At 41.3% G+C, this 14,480-nt stretch overlaps 1 protein-coding gene across 1 annotated transcript in view; it reads left to right on the top strand.

Annotated features, from left to right (window-relative positions):
• The window catches only part of MAN2A1 (mannosidase alpha class 2A member 1), a 213,634-nt gene that overhangs the window by 65,016 nt on the left and 134,138 nt on the right, over positions 1-14,480 (top strand). The window contains exons 5-6 of the mRNA XM_075932033.2: positions 3,399-3,526; positions 4,859-5,032. Coding sequence (XP_075788148.2) covers positions 3,399-3,526; positions 4,859-5,032 — 302 coding nt within the window. The remainder of the gene's footprint in view (positions 1-3,398; positions 3,527-4,858; positions 5,033-14,480) is intronic.

Here is a 14,480-nt window from a genome sequence, read left to right as displayed (position 1 = left end):
GGCCCCCCCCAAATGCTGGCAGGGGCTTCTCTGACTGGCTGGCCGGAGCAACCCTTGTCTGCAGCCGGGGGTCATTTCTGCCTGGCCACGGTGGGTGGAGAAGTGGCACTCCAGTAAAGGCTGGAGTGGCCCCTCAGTCATCTCACTTTAATCGGTTAACCAGTTAAACAAGACTTTAGATCCCTAAATTGAATACCATTGACCATACTCTTTTTGAAATCTTGTCTACCTGATTTCTGTGACTTTCTTTTTCTAGCTCTCCCACTAACTCTCTAATCTCCTCCCTTAAACACTTCCTTTGAATGATCCTCATTGCCTTTCAGTTTTGTGGGATTTCCACAGACTTCTGTTGTTCGTCCCCTTCTCCTCTTCTTCTACACTTTATTTCTAGATAATCTCATTTATGATCACAAACTCAACTACCATCGGTTGTTGACAACTCTCAGCTACTGCTCTACTCCAAACTGTGTCCTTCTGTTCAAACTAAAATCTTGGCCTGTGTTTCTAACATTTCCTATTGGATTTCTACCAGTCATCATTTCCTCAAGAAGTCTAAAACAGAGCTCGTCATCTTCCATACAAATGCTTCCTGCCACTTCCTCTCTCAGGCCATGTCTAGACTGCAGGCTTCTTTTGTAAGAATCTTTTTTCAGAAGAGATCTTCTGAAAGAGAGCATCAACACACAAAAGCGCATCAAAAAAGTGATCTGCTTTTTCAAAAGGTAGTGTCCATTCCATGTGAATGCTATCTCGCATTTAAGCTGTGATTACTATGGAGTGGCCACCAAGGCACCTGTGCTTTTTCGTCTTCTTTCAAAAGAGCTTCCTCTTCCCTGTCCACGCATGCCTTTTTCTGAAAGAGATCTTTAAGAAAAAGGCTTCTTCCTCGTAGAAAAATGATTACCAACACCAGAAAAACCCCCTTCATTCTTTCGATTTACTTTTGGAAGAACACGATTGCAGTGTGGTCGTAACTTAGATTTTGTTGGAAAAATGGCTATTTTTCTGACACAACTCTGTAGTGTAGACATACCCTCAATTGCTGGACAGCACCAATATCCTGCCTGGTACTCAAGTCCATAACTTGTGTGCTATTTATGGCTTGGACCTCTCATTTGGGTCCTCATGTTCAGACTTTCTAAATCTCGTGATAATTTCTGCATAACATTTCTAAGATATGGTCTTGCCTATCCAACCATCCAGCTAAAACTGTTGTTCTGGTGTAAGTGCTTTGAGACCATCTTCTTTTTTAGGCCCTGCTATTTATATATGTGTATGAAGTGTTGAAAAACTATTTTTTCTTGTGCTTGTAAAGTGCCTATAGAAAAGTCAATTTGCACTAAGATTGTTTTTTAGGTTTCTAAAAACTGTCAAGGGTTTCTTTTTTGGACATCTTAAATTTGAGTTTAAAATATATAAAGAAACCATATTCCAGTGGTGCAACTGTTTGTCTTAGAGAGCTTTTTCTGATAGCGATGCTGTTTTAGGATGCAGTTCAGTGAGGGTCTATGTCACCTCTGTCCTGCAGTTTTGGCTGCCTTTCAGTGCCTTGCTGCTGTAGCTCCCTCCTGTGCCACTCACAAACAGGGTGTGACAGGCATGCTATTTGGCTGAGTGTTTGTGAATGTTCACGGTTCTTCAACGTGTCTCATGCCAGCAGTCTGTCTGCAAACACCAGCTGCACTCTGGCTCATGCCAGCCTTGGTTATTACTTGCAGGTGACCCCCAACACACTCCCAGTCCAGAATTTTCCTCTAAAAATGTGTGTTCTTTCTTTCCCAGCTTTTTTCTGGATTTTTTTTTAAATCTTTTGTTCCTTTACAGGAACGATATACAACAACTTGCCACCTTAAATGAAGTTATCCAAACAGTTCACAACATGAGAGGAATTTTGATTTAAACAACAAAAAAGTTTATTTTAACTGTAAATACAGAGATGAAATGAATAAAGGAGTTAATGCATTAAAATCAGAAAAATTATAAAAATAAAAATGAAATACTTCTTAGTACTAAAATAACTAGATTTGGTTTAAGCTGAAGTTCTTACAATAGGCTTTCTGTGCATTGCTTACCAAAAACTCTCAGGCTAGGATTGGCTCGCAAGATCCAATGGTTGATTCTTTTGTTGTCTTAAGAGAAAAGATGGGGGGTGGGGGAAGAGACAGAGAGAGAGAAACCGGGTGTTTTGCCTCCGACTTGTGTAGTTCAGTAACCCCTGGGAATGTATTTTCCTGAGTGACTGCTATGTAAATTTCTTTACAGCTGAGAGCAAGGAGACATAGAGTGTGATGGAGAAGACATTTTATATAGTGTCTTTTCACCTGTGTATGATGAGATGCAGATTTTTTTCTTCATTCTTCACTTTCTTGCTATCTGAAGGCTCTATATGTAGTTGAGACAGAACAGGTCAAGTTAGTCAAACTAAATGGAGCTACGTGAGTTGGAACATGTGGTTTTTTTTTTTTAAATATCATATGGGGTGTCGGGGGGATTTCATGACTTTGCAAACAGTGTTGTGGCATTCATTTCATGATATTGTTGACCAGTGAGTTATTAGTTTTCAAATGTTATCTCCCAAGGCTTATTTTGTACAAATATTATTAAAGTTGTACTTAGGGTGTGAATATAGAAATGTGTTTACTTGCAATAGCATCAAAATGTGTTCTATTTGATGTTTAGGATTGAATTTAGCATACATTTTTGTTGGCGCTAAGCAGCCCTTGCAGCCTTGGCTCTTTTTATAGTGGGAGTGGCAATGACAGTTATAAGCAAACCACTGTGTACTCAGCTAAAGAAGATCTAAATTCAGTGGCAGAATACCTGGTGTGAGACACAGACTAGTAATCCTGTAAATTTCATTTATTTTCTAAAATAGAGGTTTTTCTTGAATTACACTTGAAATTAAAGAATATAATTAAAACAGTATCCTCTGTTATGTAAAATGCAGCTTAATTTACAGTGACCCAGGCTTTGAATTTTTGAATGCAAGAGATTTTTGCATTGACTGTGCATAATTTTATAATGGAAGCTGGTTGGGAAGCTGAAGCTTCGACAGTATGGAGGGCATTTTGTGACTTTGATCCTAGGTAGGTGGTTGTGGAAAAGGGTTTGAAATTGTGTGATAATCACATGAAAATTCCTGCTAAAATAGTTTCCAGTGAACTAGATAACTTTTGGGTTTTTTTGGCACTACTCCTATGTGAACATGTATTAAAATGACATAATGCAGCCTAGGAGAGTTATTATACATTACTTTTTAAGTTGTAGTAGTTCAGATTTTATATTCTCAATGCTATTACTGTGAACATTAAAATTTTGTGAGTTTTCAATGTATGCATAGATTTTGTGTTATATCATCTGCATTTATAGATACCAATTTACGGAATATTTTCCCCCAGATTAATAGAAGATGGACAGTTTGAAATAGTTACAGGAGGATGGGTCATGCCTGATGAAGCTTCTCCTCATTACTTTGCTTTAATTGACCAGCTGATAGAAGGACATCAGTGGCTAGAGAAGACGCTAGGTATATGTGCAATTTTTGTACCACAACTTACACTAACAAAGAATTAAGTGAGGGTTGTACAATGTTTTGATGCCTGGCAACAGTAGGCATGATTGCAAGTTAAACTATTTTCAGAGAAACAAATTTGTGCAAATATGGTTACATTTTTGCTGAGTGTGTTATTTCAAAAGATTAGATGTAAGGAATATTGTGCATTTCTATTCTGTTAATACAGCCATAATTCTTAAAAGTGGCTTTGGACCTGATTCACAATTTAAGTAGTGGAATTTCTATGTGTGAGTGAAGCAGTCTATGTATACATTGTAAATTGCAAGACTGATGCCTGTATTTGTGATGCTTATTTGCAAACATAGTTTCCCAGAATAAGATCAATTACATGATTTTCCATCCTATTTTTTCTTGTCTTGATCTGTAGAAGATACTTACAGAAATAAAGCATAATAAGTGAGCAATAAAATTTGCTTTAATAAAAGCACCTGAGAACCCAGGGTTTGATGAAGGAATTGGGTAGCACCAATATTGTCTCTATCAACTTTGGAAAATTCATGAATCAGGCCCAAAATGTCATGAAATTTTCAAAAGTATAAACGTGGATCCTTCTTATTTACCATCTCTTGAGCTTACAGCATTCATGCTTCCCATTTTTTCTATAACAGTAGGTGCCAGATGCTTACTTTTAAATGCAAGGTGAGATTTTGGGGTATTTGATTTTTTTGGAATAATTGTTTCATGGGGTTTTAAGTAAAATATGAAATACTGTGACGATAAAAATGCAAGAGACAACAATAATGGAATACTAGAGAGTCTATTGTACAGGTTTTTGTGCAGTGCAAGAGATTGACCTACTTTTAATTATGTGTATGTGCTTCATTTATATTTATACTTTATTTGGACTAGCTAATGATGAAGTATTTTAAACAGACTTGGTATTTTTATCTTTCATTTATGTAATTAAACTATTTGCAAGAGAATGTTGTGAAAACCAAGACTGCAACGGACTTAAAAAAGAGCTAGATAAGTTCATAAAGGATAGCTCCATCAATGGCTATTAGCCAGAATGGGCAAGGATGGTGTCCTTAACTTGTTCATAAGAAACTGGGAATGGGCATTGGGAGATGAATCACGTGGTGATTTCCTGTTCTGTTGATTCTTTCTGAAGGACCTAGCATTGGCCACGGTTGGAAGTCAGGATATTGTTATGTTCTTAAGCTAAGTGCTTTGCACAACTTGTCTCTTCTGAACTCTAGGTTGAATCATATGGGTGTAGTTTTCTTTGAAATAAGAAACAAGTAAGAAAGAAACAAATGTCTTACATTTTCTGCTGATCAACAGGAGTAAAACCGAAGTCTGGTTGGGCTGTTGATCCCTTTGGGCATTCACCAACAATGACTTACCTTCTGAAACGCACAGGATTTTCCAACATGCTTATACAGAGAGTTCATTACTCGGTTAAAAAGTATTTTGCAACCCAGAAGACACTAGAATTTTTCTGGAGACAGAACTGGGGTATGTATTATTTTCTTTATATCACTCAGTCCTTTGTTGCTTTATATCTCCTAAGAATTATGAATACACATTGAATAAACAGTAGTGAAAACCTCCTGCACAAGGTAATTCTTTACCTGTAGATGATATTCAGTCATTAAAAACTGGTCTGATCAAAATTTTAATATTGGCACAGTTTTTTTTAAAGAACACATTTTAATGTGTTGAAAAGTTTGATTCTTTTTTGGGGCTTTACTCTTTTGACAAAGTGAGAAAAAAGTAATTTAATTTTGACTTAAAATATTAATTTGTTTATCCTTTGTTTTTAATTTTCTTATTTTTCCTAACATCTTTTGTCCACTGGAAAATTGGATGGGGAAAGTGGTTGTTATATTCTCACGTTTTAAAACAACACAAATGATTTCCCCACGTTTCCAGTGGGCAGGAAGAAGTAAAAGGTAGGAATTTCCCCTTTCTCTCACTGGTTTGCTGTGTCGTCTTTTTTCCTGCAACTGAAAAAAGTAAGGGAAAAATGAATTAAGGGTGCAGAAAGAGAGCGAGAGACTTGTTTCTTACAACAAAAATTTCAACCAACAAAACTTCAGATATTTTGCAATGAGTAGAAGGTGATATGATTCTTCCATTTGTTTTTAATTTTACCAAGCAAAACTTCAGAATAATTAATATTCTCAAACAGAATTTTAATGAGAGGGATTCTTCAGAGTAATTAATCTTAAATGCTTGATGTGTAAAGGATTAAATATAATCTACTTCATCAGAATTAAGTAAATCTTCAGGCCTGCTTTAATGACAAAATATACTTTTAGTCTCATTAATAGCTCTAACCAAACAAACCCTATTTAAAAATACAAGTACATATATAGGTGAAATTTTAAAGGTTAAATATCCTCTGTGTGTGTGTGTGTGTGAGAGTATTGAAGTATAGCAAATAAATGTCAGCAGAAATGCATAATCTTTTTCACGTATGTTTTTGTACCATGCTCATTTACCATACTGTCCAAGTGCCTTACTGTAGAGCATAAGTGGCATGATCAGGGCTGCCAACAGAAATGCCAGGACCCTGGGCGAAATGGGACGTGGGATAGACTGTGGGCTAATCTTTTCCAGCCAATTCTTCAGTGCTGCCTGGTCCTCATTAGCTGGGGCTCTGGCAGCAAGTTAAAGGGTCTGGAGCAGCTGCCCCTTTTGTCTCCTGTCAGTGGCCTTTGTGCCAAACAGTGCTGGTGGCCCAGTGTGGCGTCACCACCTGGATGTGGAGTTGGACCACGGGTGTCGGCTGGGACAGTGTACATTGCATGCAGGAGTTGCCACTGCTACTGCAAAGCAGCTAGGAGCTTCCAGCAACCATAACTACTGTGGGTAATGGTGGTGACCTGGAGCTCCTAGGCAATTCCCCCATTCTTCTTTGAGTGGAGTCTCCGTAGCTACTCCACCGTGGATGCTGGGTTTGCCCCAACACTGCAGAATGGAGACTTTTGTGTAGCAGTACTTAGCCGAACTGCACATGTGTGTCAACTTCCCGCGACGTTTGTGCTCTTTTCTATGCTTGCGTGGTCCAGCCCCCGCCAGTTCCTCTCGACTGCCTCAGGCTGCAGACGGCATGAACTGCTGTCTCGTGATCTTCTCTCCTATTTACGTGAGCCCGTTCCATTCCTAGTTCATTCTCCTCACTTTTCTCCTAAATACCTTCTTGTTAATCTCCTACCAAAAAAACAAACGTTTTTTTTCTCCCTTGTTCATAACCCAGTTATAGTCCCGCTATACTTTCCCTCCAGTTATCCCCAAGTAGAGCTATACATAGTTTGAGTTTTAACTAGTTTAAAAAAAAAAGAAGAGAAAGAAAAGACAGAATATATATAATATATTAATTATTATGCCATCGCCCTCAGGGTTTAAGAAATGCGACTTATGTCACAAGGCAATGTCTGCCTCAGACAGCCACTCCTGTTGCATTCACTGCCTGGGAGAAGCCCATGTCCCACAGAAATGCCTGCATTGTTTAAAACTGACTGGGAGGGCCAGGCAGGACAGAGAGATGCGGCTCCACATGATTGTTTGACAAGGCACTTCAACTAGCCTCTTCTGATAGCACAGCCTCCTCCACTCAGCCTCAAAAATGTAGGGCTTCTTCCCCTACCATGGAGGCATAGGGGTATTGCCTACAAGGTCTCTGCTGGTTACAACACAAAGCAGAGAGAGCTCTGGAGATAAGCCGGGGACATTGGGTACCTCAAAACTGTGCTCCAAAGCTCCGATGGTGCCAGAGACCAACAAATCGCCTAAACGGGCACTGACACCAGCACCGAGGTCCACGTTGGCACTGGCTGTGTCCTCCGCACTGAGGGAATCTGCTCCGAGAGCATCATTGGCACCGGTGGCACCCAACTCACCATCGGCACCGTCCATGCCTGCTACACGGGATACGGCACCGACTGTGCCTGCTGCAATTCCCCCAGCACCGATGCTACGCGCGCCCAGCACTGATGCGCCTGGCACCAAGGCACTTGGCACTGCTCCAAGTCCATACAGAAGCAGAAGCCGCTCACGCTCCTGTTTGTTGATTTTTTTTTTTTTCCCACCGGCACCGTCGCCATCACCACCGGCACCGAGGTCCCCCATGCTACATAATTCGTGTCGGCACCGATCACCAAGATCTCCACAGCAGAGGTTACCTTCACCATTTCTGGCTGCCACCACTCACCATTATCATCGGCACCGTAGTCACACACAACAACCATCTCATCACATATCTATGGACACCTCCCTTCTGGGCTGGGGAGCACAAATGAGCGACATTTCAATCTAAGGCCGCTGGTCACGTTCCGAGACAAGGCTCCATATAAACCTCTTGGAGCTCTGCCCAATCTTGAACACATGAAAATCTTTCCTGAATCACATCTGCAACACCACCATGAGGATCCTCACGGACAATATCACCTCAGTATATTATGTGAACCGCCAAGGTGGAGCTCGCTCCTGCTCCCTCTGTACGGAATCAATTCATTTTTGGAACTGGTGCGTTCACCACGGCATAACATCGGTAGCCTCTTACCTACCTGAGGTCACCAACATCCAAGCAGACTTCCTCAGCAGAAATTTTGCACCAGAGCACAAGTGGGAACTACACATCGGAGTACTCCATATTCTCTTCCTATGGTGGGCACTCCCCTAACAGACCTTGTTGCTACACATCAGAATACCAAATGTCAGAAATACTGCTCCAGAGCTGGACTCGGTCCGGCCTCCCTCGGCAATGCGTTACTTCTCAACTGGAGCGGACCTCTCCTCTATGCATTCCCACTTACAGTCCTCATTTCCAAAGTCCTTTAGAAAATAAAAACGCGGACGGCACCACAGTCATATTAATAGCACCAGCATGGGCTCATCGACACTGGTTCCCCTTCCTATGGCACATGCTACCTTGCAGACCATATCAGTTGCCAAACATTCCGAACCTTCTCTCACAGAATCGGGGGACACTACACATCCACAAATATACACCTTACGACTCACGGCATAGCTCCTAGTTGGTTGAATCCTGCCGAATCCCTCTGCTCTACTCATGTTCAAGACATACTCATCCACAGTAGACAGCAAACAACGAGGAAGACTTATGTCTCAAAATGGTGCAGATTTGCCTCCTGGTGCACCACCCAGCAACTGCTCCCTTACTCTGCTCCACTTCAGCGAGTCCTCGATTATCTCTTACACCTAAAAGATACAGGACTAGCATTACCGTCTCTTAGAGTTCATCTAGCAGTGATTTCGGCCTTTAGACAGCCTATTGAGGGGACCTCCCTTTTCGCCCACCCAATTACCAAGAAATTCATGAAAGGGCTATCGAATATAAGTCCCCCCCCCCCCGTAAACTTGGACATTGTTTTGAGTGCCTTAACTACACCTCCATTTGAACCATTAGCTACCATACCTTTATGTATGTTAACTATAAAACTCGCCTTCCTCCTTGCAATTACATCAGCACGCAGAGTTAGCGATCTATCAGCACTAATGGCAATACCCCCAACACCATCTTGAACAAACACGGAGTAGTCCTAAGGCCTCATCCAGCGTTTATACCAAAAGTCTTTTCGTCCTTCCATATCAACAAGCCCATCTTTTTACCCAAAACCTCAGTCTTCAGCACGTGAAATGTCCCTCCACACACTGGACGTTCGTAGAACTCTTGCCTTTTATATAGACTGTACGAAATGTCTGATGGGCTAATTGCCTCTGTACCGACAGAACAAAGGGACAGCCGTTATCTTCCCAACGTATTTCTAAACTTATAACCTCATGTATAACACAGTCTTGTGCTTCTAAGGGACTGCCACTCACAACCCAGCCCAGAGCACATTCCACAGAAGCTGTAGCAGCGTCAACAGCCTTTCTTAAAGGCGTTTCTCTAAAAGACATTTGCAGAGCAGCCATGTGGTCTTCACACAACATCTTTGTCAAACACTAACTGAGTTTGCTATCCGGCAAAAGTGGCTTTCAGACTCTGTGGTGGCATCAGCGGTGTTGTCATCAGCAGACAAAACAAGGACTCCGTATTCCACCTCCCAACTCATGAGGGCACTGCTGCCTAGTCACCTATGGTGGAGTACCCTCGGGGACGCTACTTGAAGAAGAAAGCGAAGTTACTCACCTTGGTGCAGTAACTGTCGTTCTTCGAGATGGTCTCTGTGGGTGCTCCACTACCCACCCTCCTCCCCGCTTCAGAGTCTGTTGCGTCCCTTTTGTTTTCCTATTAACAGATTCTGAGGTGGTCTCGAGGAACTGGCAGGGGCTGGACTGTGCAAGGACAGAAAAGAGTGTGAATGCCGCAGGACGTTGCCACGCATGCGCAGTCTGGCCGAGTACTGTTACGCAAAAGTCTCGGATCTACGGTGATGGGGGAAGCCCAGCCCCTATGGTGGAGCACCCACGGGGGCCATCTTGACGAATGACAGTTACTGTTCCAAGATGAGTAACTTCGCTTTTGCCTCTTTCCCTTTTCAGTGGTGGTTCTGAACATGACTAAAATCTGTGGTGTTAGGGATGTGAATGATTAACTGGTTAATCGGTAAGCATCACCCTTATTGGGTGATGCTTATTAGTGATGTTAAAATAGTTTTAATGAAGTAATGGTGTAACCGCTGAAAATTTCAGTGGTTACACGGTTTACACGCGAGGTGGCAGTCGGCTTCCTGTGAACTGGTTTGCGTGGGGAGCTATCTTCTGTGTGCCCCCCATGTACTGGAAGCCTGTGTGGTTCAACTTCACAGTTACAATCAGCCTATGCTCATTGGTTAACCGTGTACACAGTTACACTTTCACATCCCTAATGTTTACTGGTTATGATTAAATGGGGTGGGGTTGCTCCAGTCTGGTGGTGGGTGCTCCATCCCATCCCATAACTGCTTAAAATGGATTCCTATCCCTATTGTTGTTGTTTCCCAGGGATAGAAATGCATGTAGTGTAATGTTTTCCTTTCAGATTGCTTGAAAATAATTAACATTGTTATTTGTTGGTGTTGGAGACAACTTATATATATATATGCACCTTTGACTTGGAATGGAGGCTTGTGAGGTCATTTGTTCCTGTGGGAGTTCATTCCACAGTTTAGGTTTAGAGTGGCAGACAAAGTTCTGTCTCCTGCATGAGTTAGCTTTACATTTCTTATGGAAAGTTCTGTTTTGACAGAGAACTCTAGTTGTTTATCAGTCTTTATCCTGCAGTAATGTTTGTTGTTAAACTCATTTTTTGTGTATGCAGCTCAATTTCTAACTTGACATAGCTTTTCTAATTAGAAATGTAAAATCCCATTTTATCAGATAACTGGTTCAACTTAACATTTAACTGGTTAAATGATTAAATGGGGTTTTTACATCCCTAATTAGAAAAGCAAAATCAGTTAACCAGTTAAACATTAGGTTTAACTGGTTAATTGATGAAGTGGGGCCCAGGGGCTGGGCTTCCACCTCCCAGTGTGGCAGGGTTACTGGCAGGGCTTAGGTAGGGCTGCTCCCGGGAACTGGTTAACTGGTTGGTAACTAAGTAAGGGTGATGCTTACTGGGAACTGGTTAACCGGTTATCCATTCACATCCCTATTTCTAATAGTTATGAAAATAACTACCAGAGATATGACTAGTGTCCTGGATTTGGGCTCACGTAAGAGTATTCTAGTTTTTCAGAGCTGAAGTCACCTTTAGCTCTTGTGAATGATTTTTTTTTTTAAAACGGTTTTGGCCTTTTCGGTAGAGATGGCTAGGAAAAAAATGTTTTGCGGTTTTGTTTTTGTCCTGTTTTCACTGTTGTAACTTAGGCATGGGTAATGTTACATATTTTCTTCCCCAGAATGGTGGAGGATTTCTTAGGGGTAATTGAAGATGTCCTATCTTTTTGTCAGGCATTGGAGTTAAATAAGCATCAAGAAAAACCCCCTGTTGCAAAAGTCAAAATCTCTTATCTCATTTACTCATTTGTCAGTCTCTTGTGATGTCGTAACTTCACTAACTCTCCAGTGGTTTAAGTGTAGCCAAGACCTTAAGGTAAAAATCAAACAATATTTGACACAACTTTCAGGTCTTTATTCTCACCCATAAAGAAGTAAAATGTCAGTTCCCACCATCATTTTGAAGCTCATCTAAAAAGCTTATTTGCAGTTTTAAATCTTAGTAAATCACTGTTTCCTAATTATGATGTCCCGAAGCAGTGTGGATCACGTGGAGAGTGAAATTAGATTTGAGTGGCTATGGGATCGTAAGATCAGATCAAATCTGTCATGAAAAAGTAGGTAACTTAAGCCAGGTCTGTTAAACCTGGAAGGTTAACTTCAGGTACTCAACTCTAGCTACATAATTAATGTAACTGGAGTTGACATACCTTAAGTGAAGCTTGGCTCCATCTTCACACACATGCCCTTGCTGGCTTCCCTTACTCCTCAACTGCAAGGAGTAATGGTGGCTCAGCATTTGATTTAGTGTGTCTTTACTAGACCCGCTAAATCGAATGCCAGAAGATAGATTTCTGGTACGTAAGTATAGACATGGCTTTATTGTCTGGACTGCTAAGGAATCAGTTGCCTAGTATATAATCTATTAAGCACATTTCCTGTAAAATCCTATGAAATATTAAATTTTATTTAAAATTATTTACATATGAACTTTAGAGTTTGTAGTCGTTTTACATAATTGTTTGGTAGTGGAGCACCTAGTGTGTTAGTGTTTATAGATCAAGATTGGGACCCCATTGCAGTAGTATGCTGATAGACATGACCCTAGACTCTGAGTTTATAGTCTAATGATGTAAGATTATTAAAAGTTTAGCAATAGTATGTAATAGAATTATAGTGCCTTTCACCTGATAATCAGAAACCTTAACGTGTGTCTACTGTAGATTACTATGATCAGCATTGATTTTTATATCATTGCCGTAATCTCAGCCAAGCAGTTATTGATTACTTAACAAATGGATAAAGAAAGGGTCATGAGAGAGCCATCTGCTTTGTGCTTTGCTATTTCATTTATTAGTTTTTGAATGATGAGTTTAAAAAGAAAAAGATGCCTCTCAGAACAAAAGGAGACAGTCTCTTCTTGTTTTGCAAATTAAATTCTGCATGACTGGCAAGTGTGAAGTGTAATCAAGGGGAGAGTTGAAAGAACGGTGACAAGATTGTGTGATTTCTCTCTTCCCTCCCCCAATTTCTTTCCCCTTGCTTTTATTAGACAAAATGGCACAACTGAATATTTAGAAGAGCTTGAATGAAGCGAGGGAGGTGGTTTGGCAAATAGGTTTGGGCAGGATGTTCTAAGCCAGCGGTTTTCAGGGTCCGAGTTGTGACCCAGTACTGGGTCGTGGAATGTAAGGCATTGGGGTTACCTTGTTCAGCTTCCCAGAGTCTCGGGTGGCTCTGGTCAGCACTGACATCCGAGCCATTAAAAGTCCCGTCAGTGGTGCTGCCTAAGGCTGGGTAATGACCTGCTCTTGGAAAATCACTGGGCAAGCCCCAGTATGTTCTGACAAGACACTGCACCCCAGAAGTGACCAGCAGCAGATACAGCTCCTAGATAGGAGGGTCACTGGGCTCTGCTCGCTGCCCTTATCCCAGTCTCCAGCTCCGTACTTCCATTGGACAGGAACTGACGAATGGGAGCTGGGGTAGTGGTGCCTGTGGGCAATAGCTACATGAAGCTGCTTGCACACCTCCACCTATGAGTAAGACCTGCTGTTGGCTCCTTCTGGGGTGGAGCATTATCTGGGATTCCAGTAAAGGCAGGAAGCCTGCATTAGTCCCCTGCTGTGCCACTGACCGGGAGCCCCTTGAGGTAATCTCATGACCTAATCCCGAGCCCCAGCCCTGAGTCACCTGGAAGCTCAGAGCTCTTCTCCTTCACTCCAAACCCTTAATCCCTGACCCCAGCCCAGAGCCCTGATCCCTCCCACACCTCAACCCCATGATTTAGCCCAGAGCCCCCTTTCACATCCTGAGCCCCTCCATTCTGCATCCCTCTTCCCTAAAACCTCAACCTTCTTCCTCCAGGCCCCACATGCCAAACTCCTCATACCCAGCTTCATTGGGTCATGAGTATCAATAATTTTCTTCAACTGGGTCACCAGAAAAAAAGTTTATCAACTACTATTCTAAGCAGAATGGTCAGCATTAAAGTGGTATATGAGAGTAGAGTAGAGCCATTGAAATGAATGGTTCTGTTTATTTCCTTGCCTATAGTTCTATGCATTGTTTTAAGCACGTTTGCAAGGTAAGGACCTTGAGACTGTTAATTTTAATTAAATGTAATACTTTCAGATTTTTCTTTCTTTTTGGGTTTCAGTGTAGAATTTCACTTCTCATATGTATGGTGACCTGATATTTTGATTTGCTAGAATCAGTTCTTAGTTAATAAGAGTGCCTTTCTCTTGTCAGATGGTTGAAAATCAGGCTCCAAGTGGATTGCTGGTTGGTTGGATTCCCTTACCCTTCACTTGCTGTTTCCACCCTCTCCAGTATCCCTTTTCTTATAATAGTTATCACAGCAGCTTTTGTTCTTAGGTGCATACTCACCCCTCTTTTCCTGACCTATATTGAATTATTCATATATTTAAAGTGGGAATGAGTGGGAAGTTCCAAACTTTAATGCAACATCATCTGGTGAGTTCTGGTGTTTGGAAGTTTCCAGGTATGTTGAAAGCATAAGGATAGATTGTACAGTCCACAATCCGCTATACCTGTTGCTTCCTATGATTAAGCTCACATTGCATCCAGATTGTGCAGATGCTAAAATTTCTAATTATCTTCCATTATATCCAACTACCAAATGCAGTCCTCTATTAAGATCTAATCAAAGGATTGTAAATGTTGACAGTTTAAGAAAATCTTGATAGTAATTCTTGTTTAATTTACTTTTTATCAATATCTCCCTCTAGTGATTTCCTGATGCTGTTTTATTTAAAATCTCTAACAGAAA

This window comes from Pelodiscus sinensis, chromosome 6 (genome assembly GCF_052426305.1).
Source record: "Pelodiscus sinensis isolate ZL-2025 chromosome 6, ASM5242630v1, whole genome shotgun sequence".
Taxonomy (NCBI): Eukaryota; Metazoa; Chordata; order Testudines; family Trionychidae; genus Pelodiscus; species Pelodiscus sinensis.
Note: the sequence above shows the minus strand (reverse complement) of the source record. Positions and strands in the feature narration are given on the sequence as shown.